General features: G+C 46.1%; 1 protein-coding gene across 1 annotated transcript; it reads left to right on the forward strand.

Moving 5' to 3' along the window:
- The first annotated feature begins 230 nt into the window (after positions 1 to 230).
- Positions 231 to 6,404, forward strand: POU2AF3 (POU class 2 homeobox associating factor 3). Its single transcript, XM_087763239.1, has 5 exons — positions 231 to 430; positions 1,187 to 1,304; positions 3,690 to 3,747; positions 5,334 to 5,560; positions 6,066 to 6,404. Exons 1-5 carry the CDS (start codon positions 231 to 233, stop codon positions 6,402 to 6,404), a joined length of 942 nt encoding a protein of 313 aa, XP_087619365.1.
- Positions 6,405 to 12,430: the final 6,026 nt, after the last annotated feature.

Genomic DNA, 12,430 nt, shown 5'->3' on the forward strand with positions numbered 1-12,430 from the left:
TCCCTCCCCTCATTTCTCCCATCTTCAGTTTGTTGAATAGAAACAAAATTAAAAACGAGGTGAATAATCCCCAGCTGCTGAGGGCTCGGCTCAGCAAACTCCCCTCAAGGCAGACCCAGCTCAGCCTGCCACCCTTCTGGAGGGACCAGTATGCCTGTTACAGCATGTCCTCAACCAGAGCACCAAGGGGGCAGCAGGAGGGCTGGGGGTGGGCAGACGGGGCAATGAAGATGCCGTACAGCCATCAACAATGGGGAGAGGTTATAGCAGAAGAGGACAGTGCCTACAGTGTGGGATTTCTTGGATATACAGGCGGGACCCGCAAATCCAGCACTGTCTTCTTGCTGCATGCAGCAGCAATAGGACAAGGAACCTGCAACCTGCTGCCTCCACTGGGGAACAGCCGACTGCAGGATGAGACGACACTAGTGTTTGTAGGATCTGCTACTGGATGAAAATAACAGCAGAAAGTTAGGACAGAAACAGAACTGCCAGAGGCTTTAGGTATTTTACCATGAGTACAGCAAGTGAAAGTGATTTTTCAGAATAGGTAAATTATTTACCATTTCCTCTAATGGTACTAAAAATCCCTCATCAGTAGTGACTGACGATTGCTGATTGGTTTTGCCTAGATTAAAGACATCCTAAATGCTTGTTTGAAATAAATGGGAGTTGTACAGAATGAGCAAAATAAAGAGATAATCTAGGCTTTGCAAGAAGTGATTCATGAAAGCAGTCTTTTATTTGTGTGTGTTTTGTTTAGCTCTCTGAATAACAGCCCACGTATTTTCATAGTTTTATTCCTGGTCTTCATCTGCCAGATGAAGTGCTTCCCACATTTATTTTCAGGTCCTAGGAGTGGCAAATATGATAGGAATTTAAATAAATTCAACAGCAGCACCAGATGGAGCTTGGTATTAGGACACCTGGAGGTTGGAGGGAAGAAGGAGATAGAAAAGAATAAAACACTTATGATTAGTAAAAATAATCAACACCAACTTTTTCATAAATGTCTGCTTGTCACAAGCTTGAATAGCAGGTGTTCAAGAGGGCTATAAACCGTGATTACAAGTGACTTAACAGTGACCAGTTAATCAGCTGTTAACTCTAAGTAACCTCTGCTTAGAGCATGCCTGAAAACATGCTGGATTTGCTGTATGCTCTGAGTGTCTCCCATCTCGTAAAGTGATTTTTCACAAATTCTTCCAGGAAAGCCCAAGGTGTATCAAGGTGTTAGAGTAAAGATTACAGTTAAGGAGTTACTGCAGCAGAGAAGAGCACGACAAGCAGCAACCAGTGCAGCAGTAAGTAAAAATCTTTTGGTGTCTGTTTTGTCTCTTCTCTCTTAATCTTTTTTGCCAAGACTGTAATCTCTGGCCCAGGGAGACTGCCAAAGTCTGAGCATAGCAGGCTGCTGAGGATGGGGGAGAAGAACGTTCAGCCAGGGTAACTGCAGCAGTGATCTAAAGAGGTGATGGTCTGAGCCATTACTGCAGGGAGAAAGCAGAGCTGGTGCTCCAGAACCGTAACTCACTCTGGGGTGGAAGGAGCACATGGACAAATTTCAGTCCAACTTACAGTTATCACAGCAACTCCAGTATCATTAGGCTGGATGAGCAAGGCTGGCCATGGTCACTGCCCCCTATTTAAAATGCGGCCTGGCTGGGCTGAAGCATGCACCAAACTGTTTTGAAGCATCAGGTGAAGCATATGCCCAGGCCACACCTTCGACCCGACCTGTGCAGCTTTGAGGAGCAACCAGTGCAAAGCTCCGTTGCACTAAAGCTCCCCTAACCTCCCCTTTTCCACAGGTCTCAGCCCCCCGGGAAGCTGCTTTCAACCACCCCCTATCCCTGGAGGCTTTCTCTTGTCCAGTTGGATCAGGCAGGGAATGAAGGCACCAGAGGTACAGTGCCTCCAGCAGGTCCCAGGCAGCGGAGAGGGTTTGGGAATTTGGGACTTGGCAACAGCCCCAAGTTTTGGCTAGCAGAAAGGAAAAAAAACAAGGCATGGGCAAAGACCCCTTAAGCAGGGCTCCATCCTGCTCCATTAGGGCTCCTTAGCATAATATTCAAGCATGCTTGACTGAATTCAGGTCTCTAACATTTTTCAGTACCACCTGGGCAGCTCCTAGCCCCATCCCTTCTAGTGGAGGGGATGGGGATCTGTGTGTGTATACACACGCACATGTGTACACTCTCTCTCTCACTCACTCTTCCAGTCTTTGTAGGAGCCTTCTAGCTCCAGCCACTCTAGGAATTTGCATAAAGAGGTTGGTAAATCATTATTTCTTCCTGGTTCATGACATTACAGCTTTGGCTGGTTTTCAGATTTCATCTCCCACCTCCTGTACCTCGTTGCAGCTGGTTGCACAAAAAGCTGATCAGCCTGCAAGCCAGAGGCAGAGAGGCCTGGGTGAAGAGTGCACAAACCTGCTGGGCTTTGGAAATGCTGGGTCACTCCTCCCCTCCCCTCCAGCCCTCACAGAAGCAGCCTCTTGATTGCAGCCAGGCGTCACAGGGCTTGCATGGAACTGGTTTTTGCTTCCCACAGCGAGTTTACGCAGCGCTTGTTTTCCCCACACAGAAAAAAGCGAAAAGTGGCAGTGCAGGTTACCTTTGTGATCTGCAAAAGGTACGCGCTGTCCTGGAGAGGCCCCAGAGGTTAGGGCCAGCAGGATAAGCTGCCTCCGTGCACTGAAAAAAGCCGAACCTGAAAACTTCTGCTGCTGATGGTGTGGCTCTGTCTGCCTTGTTACACATCTGCGGCCAAAGAGAAGAGGGGTAGTCCTACAGGCACTTTCAGCCCAGAATAGCCACTATTTAATGAATTAAATGCACAGGGATATGCTGGGAAGCTGTTGCTAGGGAAATAAGCCACTAACTTGAGATCATTTTGAACAAAGAAAATGAAGTGGAAGTCTGTATGAATTAAAACTGAGGAAAAAAAACCCCAGTATTTGTATTTGCAGAGTAAAATCCTGGTCCCAAACAATAAGCATCAAAACTCTCGTTGCTTTTGGGGTGGATTTCTCCCTTCCGGCAGGTCAGGTTCCCAGAACAGGTTGATCTGTCTGCTTCAGCTTCCAGCATCCCTCAGAAAATGAGACCGTCCATTTTCATAGAGGCACATAGCTGTGTTAGAGTGGGGAGCGATGTCAGAGCTGGTTCTCAAACGATATCGACACCAAGCACGGCGACCCAGTCTGATACCCAGCCATGGGGATACCTGCAATTGTCTTTACTCATGTTTCAAGAGTTACCGCTACAATTTGTTAATTACTCATTCTCAATCATATTTATCCCTACAAATTCTTTGGGACCCCTCCACTGTGGAATTCATGGTCCTAGAAATTAACGCATGTTGGTTTCAAAGGCAGCCAGATCTCTGCTGAATTAACAGTAGTAATGCAGTAGGAAGAGTGCACTAGCAAGGTGCTGTAGCAAGGGCTTTACACCAGGTTGGTGTTGTGCTCCTCCAGTGCTGTTACAGGCTCAGGGAAAAATCACATTATGCACATTAATCTTGTTCTGTCAATGCTAGGGAAGTTTTCCATGTCACAGCCATAAGGTAAATAAGATTTACGTAAAATAGGTTGAAGTGAAATCCTGACTTACCTCAGCATGCAGAAAAATGCTCCTCTGTGTTACAGTGTATAAAGTTCCTTTTCTTCCCTTCTCTTTGGTCAGGTTTCTTGGGGCAGCAGCAGCATCCAGTTTTCAGAGTCTGTGTCTCCTCCTCACCCAGGTTAGTACAAAGCCCATTCACATGGGCCTTCCTACCCCCCTTCCCAATTTTTCCCACGGCCCAGAGTCTTTCCAGCCCTTGGTTGAGGCAGGCACTACCAGATAACCGGCAATGCAGCCAATCAGCACCTGAAAGGAGCCCATGAAATGCAGATGAGGATGCCGTGAGGCCAGCAGGGTACATATTACCCTCTTCAGGAGCACGCTCACATGCTGTCATTTGTGCAGTTTATTTTTCCCACAGCGAGGAGCAAGATCCCCTTCAGGAAGGGATGCTCATCCCCTGGGGAATTACGCTGCTGGCATCACCTCCTGCAGGCTGCAGTCTGTGGGTCAGATCGGAGCTAGAGGGTCAGATTGCCCTGAAGCACTTTGCTGAGCTCCAGCAGAGTTGGCTGTTCTCGCTCTCCTGGCGGCATCAGCAGGAGTGAGAGGAGTGTCAGGTTTTCAGCACCACAAAGTGTTTCTTCCTCCTGTATGTGAATATCCAAGGAAAGGGGAAAGGGGTGGGGGGAATAGCCCTTTGGGCTCACAGATCCTTCAATTATTCTGCAATCAAAGCAGAGACACCTAAAAGGTTGGGCAGGTGTGAATATATGCATTGTATAGACAAGGAAATGATTAAGTCATCAATATTGGGAAATCAATTTGCTTATATTAATACAGAAACGTGAGACATACGAAAACTTTTGCAGGCTGGAAAATCTCCATCTGTTTATGTATTTTGGGTGCTTCTCATTTCCTCTACAAATCCAGCTAAACACTTGAACCTGCAATCATGACTCTTAGCGACTCTCTACCCGTGTGCAGTTCCATTGCCCCCAGACCTCTGCCCCTCTGTGTGGACAGGGCTATGCTTTTATCCATATTTGAGCACAGCATGAAAAGATAATAATTCTGAAAAGTCAGATCTGCTGTGAGCTTTCGTACCTCGAGCAAGCATGTTGCAATACAGTGAGAGTCTGACCCGACAGCTTTCTAGGAACTCACGCCTTCGCCAGTAAGACTACGTGGACACAGTGCTGCGTTACCACTGACTTACTCCATTTTGCCTGCTCAGAAGTTTGTCTCCTGTCTGGCTGTTTGGAGGGTAAAAGAGCAAATTATTCTTCTGTTATCCCCTTCTTCCTGCAGATGTAGCTACCCTGCATCTGGAGACTGGGTGAGGCAGAGGCACAAGCCATCTGTCAAGCTGTGAAGCAAAAATCACTGCATGGCAAACTTCTAGGTCTGTAAACAGTTGACATTTGAAGGGAAGCCAGAGGGTCAAGAGTCTGAGGGAGTTTCCAGCTGGATCTCTGGCCAAAATGGCTGGAGCCAGAAGAGTTTCCAGCAGTATTTAAAGAGCTTTGGAGCTTTCCAAGGGGACTAAAGTTCCCAACTTATTTGCATGCTTTTAAGCATCTTCCTCCTGGTGTCTGCTTCCTCAGGTAATTCACCCTGAACTTGAAGGACCTTTTTTCTTGTCTAAATCCATAGGGCTACTGAACATATGAGAGCACTGAAACATGACCTGGGGCAACACCTGCCTTTTGTGAAGACAGATACTGAACAATCTGCTATTGTCTGGTTTACCTTCTCTCCTAGCACCTTTTGATGCAGAACCCATCTCTTCTGTTCCCAACTATTGTCCATCATGGCAGTTTTCGAATTGCCTCTCCTGTGAAGAAAGCCCTAGCTCTTTGGAGCAGCTGGTAGATTCCTGTCTTCAGACAGATGCGCCCTTAGACCCAGCCTTCAGTGCTTTCCAGACGTCTTCTCGCTGCACCTCAGACACCTTCCAGCCAGTCCCACTCTGCTTTAACCAGGGTCTGGTAAGCTTTGTCTCCCAGGGGAGCAGCCACAGGTGCACTCAGAGGGAAGATGGGGAAGGGAGTCACGTCCTGGGGCAGAACAGCAGCAAACTGATTTGGAACTGTGGCTGCTTTTAGGGGCATGGGGTACAGCCACAGCAATGCAGGCTAATTGTGTGGACTTCTGGGTGGTTTCCCATCGGGAGCAGAGGACAGGGAGGCCCAGCCAAACCTAGACAGAGGCTACAGAATAGGGAATGTCCCTTCTACAGATCCTATACATTTCCTGCAAAGAGTAGCCTAGTTCCTGCTAGCAGTTGTCTAACTCGCAGAAAAGCTCCCTATTAACACTAATGTCACAGGAACTGCCTCTTGTATTTAAGCCTCCAAGGGCTGAACCATCTCCCTGGGTAGCCAGACCCTCCTGAGAAAGGCAACAGCAGGGAAATTCTGGCTGCTGTCCACATTTCCTCAAATGACACCCTGAAACATCCTGTTTTGTTTTGTTTTTTCTCTCAAACTCTAGGCTGCCGGATCCCCCACTTCAGCTGATCTGTCCAGCCCGTTAAACTATAGCTGCTCTCCTCCTCAGCTATCTCCTTTCACCCCACTGACTCACTGCCCACCCTCTGCTCTGGACACCAAGACCTATGGCTATCCTGCGGAGGAGTGGTCCTGCCATACCCCCTCCCCATACACCACCTCTGCCTGCTGCTGCACTGCCTGTGGCTCCCAGCATGCGGACAGCAAGGTCCCGCAGTACTTCCCCTGCCCCAACACGGACTGCATGGACTACCTACCGCCCATGGCCATGGCCGACGACTTCTTCAGAAGGGATAGGAACTGTGACATCTGCTATAGCTAATGGGGACTGTGGTTTTACACATCCACTGTATCCAAATCATATTAATTACCCATGAACTATGCAAAGTTGTGCTGCCTAACATAGTCCAGTTTATTCTTCACTACTCATACATTTTCTACATGACATTGTCACTACATTAGTCCTCCTGTCTTGTACGGTCACGGGTGTTTTGTTATTGTTGTTGTTGTGGTGATTTGTGGGTTTTTTTTTTTCTGTTTGTTTTTGTTGTTGTTTTTTAAAGAAATCCTAAGATGCCTTACCAAACACATGTCATTAAGCCAGCTCTTTTTGATACAAATAAATAATTTCGTATGCATGCTGAAGCCTGTTTGTTCTTCATGTGCTAAATGTCAGTGCTTTTCTCTTCTGCTAATGATCCAGGATCCTGGCCCTGTTCTCACAAGGGTGAGGAAAAGATACTCTCAGCAACCTACGCAAGGAGCAGTTACTCAGCAGTATGAAAGGTCTTGCTTACCCTTTCCAGCAGATAAAAACTTTCTATGTATCCCAGCACCCAGCACAGTATCCAGAGAGAAAGCTGGGCAGCACCCTGCTCTGAGATGGATCTGCAGCTTCTTAGCTGCTGCTTCTGCTCAGGCCGCTGTGATGGTATTTTCTAGCAGTTCTTACAGAAAAGGAAAACCGCTGTTTTCCATGCAAGCTCGGGGCTTAGCCCATGGGTCATGTGCCAGAAAGGCCTCCCAGGCCTGCACAGAGGTTGAATCCAGTGCCAAACTTCTTTGGCTGCTGCTCACCACCAGCTTCCCCATGAAGACAGAGTTGCAGTGAGAGGCTGATGTAGTTCAGCAGCCCTTTCTATACTTTGGTCTGTTGATATCAAGTTTTCTCCACCTTTCAGCATAATCACCTGAACAGGAGCTAAATGTTTTGGGTTTTTTTGGTGTTTTTTTTAAGTAGATAATGGGAAAGTGATCATACCAGAGGATTCACTGTTTCTTGCATAAACCCAGACCTTTCTAAGACTGTGTTTCACCTTCTTTTAATAGCACTTGGTGAGGCAGACTGCCAAGCTACCAGTTTCTCAGCTGAGCACCCGGACTGGGAAGAAAGAAACATCTCTCCATATTAAATCCAACACAAATGAAAAAACTAACTACACCTGTGAAGATAAATACATAACAGAACTAGCTGTATGCTCACTGTCTCCTCCAGACACTTCTACAGTTAACTGATAAGCTTTCCTCTCCCCAGAGCTGAAATTATCCATGTGGCTGAGGATGCAACAGACCTATACCTGTCTGGCAAACAGGGAGGTTTCTTTCTTTCTACCAAAAAAAACAACCAGTATTTCCTCACCTTGTGAAATCTATGAAGAACTAACCTTTTTTTAATGAGACTTTAAAAAATGTTTATATAATGCCAGCTATTTCAACCTTCTAACCCCACCTTCATCAGCAAACAGAGCTGTTACCTCCCATGCAGCCTCTAGGGTTCTCTTCATTTTAGGTTCTATATGAGCTGAAAATGGCATTTTTTCCATGTCCAGTCCAGGTCCCTGGATAGGACATTTCATTTTTGCCATGCTGGACAAGGAGATTACACAGAGAACTGTACGTTTCCAGCATCCAGTTCCTTTACCTTATGTAAGGTAGCAGGTTTTTTTCCAAAACTTGCTTGAAAATACTTTGACAGCTTTAAATAGTATCTTCCATCTCCCCTGTTGTTACCTGATTAATCTCTGAGCTGGTCCAAGTGATAAATGCATTTGGTCATAGAAAGCTTAAAATAGGAGTTAACAGCTGTATCTTTGCTGCAGTTAAAGGTGTGATTACCCCTGTGCAGAGACGCTCTGTTAGGTGTCATTTTAGTAGTGCTGGCAGGTGCTTCAGCCCAAGCGTTACCTCAGAACACTGGAGGGTTACACTTCTGCTGCCCCAGCGTGCTCCACAGCTTGCTCAGTGCCAGCTACTCTTGCCTACTGCTTGAGGAGCGGGCACACCTTTAGTCACATGTCAAGGCCCCTTATCACCAACATGAAAGAGCCACAAGAAGATAAGGTTGAGGCAAGATGTTTGAGGCTTCTAGTGGAAATGGGGTGACCACATCCTTCCCATGGGTTGGCAACATTGGCCAGAGCTTAACAGAGCTGAGGTGTTCTCATAAGTCAAAGGAAAGAGCACGTGAAAATGGTGAGTTAGCATTCAACAAAGAGAGTGCTCATATTAACGCAGTTTACAGCAAGGTCAATAGTATCCCAGTCTACGCAACAGTGCCAGCAAAGAAGTGTTACAGTCTAACAACATATCTCTCACCTCCATATCAGGCGGATATCTAAATCTAATACGTTATCAGCAGATTGCACATTTATCAGTATATTGTGGCATAGATCTGTACAGCTATCAGTGGTTAGACCGCATTTCCGAAGAGAACAGCTCTGTGCAGACTGTGGTGCGCAGTGGAGAGGTTGTGCCCATCATTGAACCTATAGATGCTGTTGAGGCATAACCACTTAGGAATGGCAGTGTGAGCATGAGCGCTACAAACCACCCTACATCCCATTCCTGTCCCTGCCCCTTGGATGTTGCTTGACGTAGGCAAAAAGGCACCTGTCCAGTAGGGGAAGCTGTCTCTTGAAGGGCTGGGCTGGTCTCACCACTAAGCTTCCACAATTCCCAGTCTTGCAGGTGGCTGAGGTCCTGAGTTGGGAGCATGCAGTGTGTTCTTGAAGACAGCAGATATTTAACACCTATTGGCCTCATGCTGCACGGGACCAGCTGCTCTGAAATTACCAACTGCCTGTTGGGACAAGGATCTTTCCAGCAAGATGTTTCTATGCGCTGTGGTTTCTGGACTCTGATAGCTTCCATTAAGTAAGTAGCCCTGTCCTCCATCCCTTGTAGCCTCTTCTTATTTCTCTGCTGCTCTTTCTCGACTTGTTTTGCAATCCCCCATGCCAGGGACTGCAAACATGTTTTAGACACCGTTTCCCAACTCCATGTCAATAGCTCCAGGTGACATATGCAGTGCAAGTAAGAGCTTGCTGACTCTTGTCACAAGAAAGGAAAAAAAACAACAGAGGAGGACTATTCAGAGGTTGGTTGTGCATTTTCTGGCCATGAGGAACATATTCTTTCCCTCCTTTATTCTCCCCCACCCCCTGAAAAAAAGGATTAAAGGAAAGTAGCTTAGGTCATATCTCCAATGGAGCTGGCACAGCACTACTGAAACGCTGGCATTTCATCAGCCCCTGCCAGGTGAAGTTCTGCCAGCCTATATAAACACGTGTTTACACAAAAGTGAGGATCACCCTATTCTTACAAAAGCCATGAATAACTCCAGAAGTTACCAGCAGTTATAGAGAAAATGAAAGGTTCTTACTTTCAGGTTCTTTACCAGTTGCACAAAGTATTTGATCAAAAAGTTTTCCTTGCCAACCAACTGGCGACTTTTCTATGGTGCCACTTCAGAACATTTGTTTGGTGATAACAAGCCTTTGTTATTAGTAACTTATCCAAAGCCACAAGTAGGAAGAGATAAACTGTGCAAATAAAGGGGTATCACACACTGCCAGTACTGCTAAGGTTATAAAAGGTACATTTCCCCTGAAACAGTCATAAAAAAATTGAGGGGTTAACTGTGAACGAAGATGCTGCTCAAATCAATGAAATTCACCCCGGCACAGAAGATTGAACACTCAGGCCACCTTTGAGCCTTAAAAGGGATTTTCTTGATACACAGGCCAGGAACTGGCTGGCTTGACAAGGAAAGGGAAAGGTGCTTTACATGCATGGGGAAGCAGCAGCCTCCAACTGTCTCGTGGATCCAGTCCAAAGACAATATGAACAGCTTGTTGATTGCGGCTGGCTTCAGAGCAGGCCTCTAATGTCTGAGCTTTGGAAAGCTGAACACAGATGTGCCTGTAGAGAGAACGAATCCTTCCTGGGTCCGTCATGGGATCTTCCCTCTGCAAATCTCATCTGTCAACTCTGAGTAACACAGGCTGCCAAGGTGATGCTTTGAATGAAGCCACATCCATCCCTCCCCAGACCGATATTTTCCCTGCTATTCTGGAGATGGTGATGTTTACAGATTACAAGTCATCGATGGCATTGCTCTGTATTAAACATCCAACAGCAGGCAGATGAAACAATAAAGAGATAAGCCACTCTAGAAAACAGCTCATGTATTTTTTTCACTTGCTGCAAAAGGACTTCTGTCATCCCATAGACATTTCTAGATGGCAAAAAGCTTTTTACATTTTCCCTAGTGCATCGCATGCCACATGCTGGTCACGGTTTTACAGTTTTGTTGCTAGCAAGTTCAAGAAACAGTATTTTATTGACCATTTTGCCTTGACACACAGTACTAACTCACCAATGCAGTTATCACTCAATTCAGGGCTTGTTATAACATCCTTTCAAAGTAAGAAAGCACATGCTTTTGCTGGCCTATGCCCAAATACATGCAAATTTATGCAAATACATGCAAATACAGGTCTGCCTTTTTGTCAGCGGATGTTGCCAGGTTTTTAGATATGATGTAGTGGGAAGCAATAACAAAACAGCAGAGAGAAGGGCTGAGAAAGTTGAGAAGATCTCTGCATTTCTTAAGAGCTTTTGTTCAAGTCTGCTAAACAGTTGTTTAAACAGTCCAGGTCTGCGAGACTGACAAGTGCTTTAGCAAACCCCGTCCCATTGAGTTAGTCAGTGGGTGATCAAGGAAGTTACTGCAGTGATTTAAGATATCTGCCCTTCATCTTATTGTTCAGTCCTGTTAGAAAAAATAACTTGTGCAACATTGAGAAATCAGTGAACTATAATTCAGAATGTGTACTGAAGATGAGACACCCTCTGTGAAAGGGTTGTCAAAACATGGCTTTCACTCCCTTCAGGCATCTACCTTCAATCCTATTGACCCGGCAGAGACACCGTTGCCAGTTGATTGCACAGCAATTCACAAATCATTTCATAGAAAGAATAACAAGAATCTATTAAAATGCCCCCTTAGATAAGAATGGGAATAGGAGAGCACTTACCACATTGCACTCTGACCCTGCTGTGTACAGGCCCACACAGCTCAAAGGTTTTTTTACCCTGTCCGTGCCTAAAAGCTGTTGAAGACCCAAAGGAAGCCTCTGTCTCCTACACAGGCATTAGCTCAGGTGAGGGTATAGCTCCCCCCTCTGAGGTGCTTCCAGAGCTATTCTTTGCCATCAGAGCTGGAGACTCAGATTGGATCAGATGTCTCAAGGAGGAATCCCTTCACTGGGAAGCACTCAGGAGCCACACGAACCTGCGCTGCTGAGAACCTGCCCTATGTACTTGCTTTTACAAGCATCTGTTTTCTTTTCTTGAAGTGGGGTGAGAAACTGTGGTAATGGACAGCTGCTTCAGCTTTCTTCCACAAAGTGCTAAGAAATGGAGTAGTAGCAGCTTGCAGGAACCCACACTTGGAGCTCTTGAGCTCGGATGTCTGTTCTCTCAGGTGAAATACAGCCATGGATGACTCCTCAGACTGACTTGACCTCTTCCATCTGGTCTTTTCCCTCCCCTCAGGTTCCTGCATTCCCAGGCTAGCAGGAACAATGGAGGTAATTGCACATCACAAAGGCTTCAGCATTTCAACCAGTACCTCTGTGCAGAACCTAATAAGAGGCACAGTTTGAGTACGTCTTTGAGCAGTATTTCTCAACCTTTTACAGCCAAACTACCATCTTGTGTTCCATCACCACCATGGGTTTCTGTTGCCACCAAATCAAAGGTTGGCTGTACTTCAAACATTTGCTTATTTATGTAACAGCCATTTGCTCTGCTTGCCTCCTTGCTTGCAAGCAATGCTTGAGGTTTATTAGTATTCTTTGTTAACAAAATTTTCAACCATTTGAAAGCTCATCTTCTGGTATCTTACATGCTACTCGTGGTCAACAGGTTGAGAAATACTGTTATCCCACCCTGGTTTAATGACGCTAGGAGAAGGGACATGTTGGTTAACCATCCTCACAGTTTTTCTAAGAGGCCTTGTGCAATCAACAAGCTGAAGTTGAAGCCATTCCAGAAATTGCAGGC

This window comes from Nipponia nippon, unplaced genomic scaffold (assembly GCF_047370975.1).
Source record: "Nipponia nippon isolate SJK-2023a ecotype South Korea unplaced genomic scaffold, ASM4737097v1 scaffold_28, whole genome shotgun sequence".
In the NCBI taxonomy this organism is placed as follows: Eukaryota; Metazoa; Chordata; class Aves; order Pelecaniformes; family Threskiornithidae; genus Nipponia; species Nipponia nippon.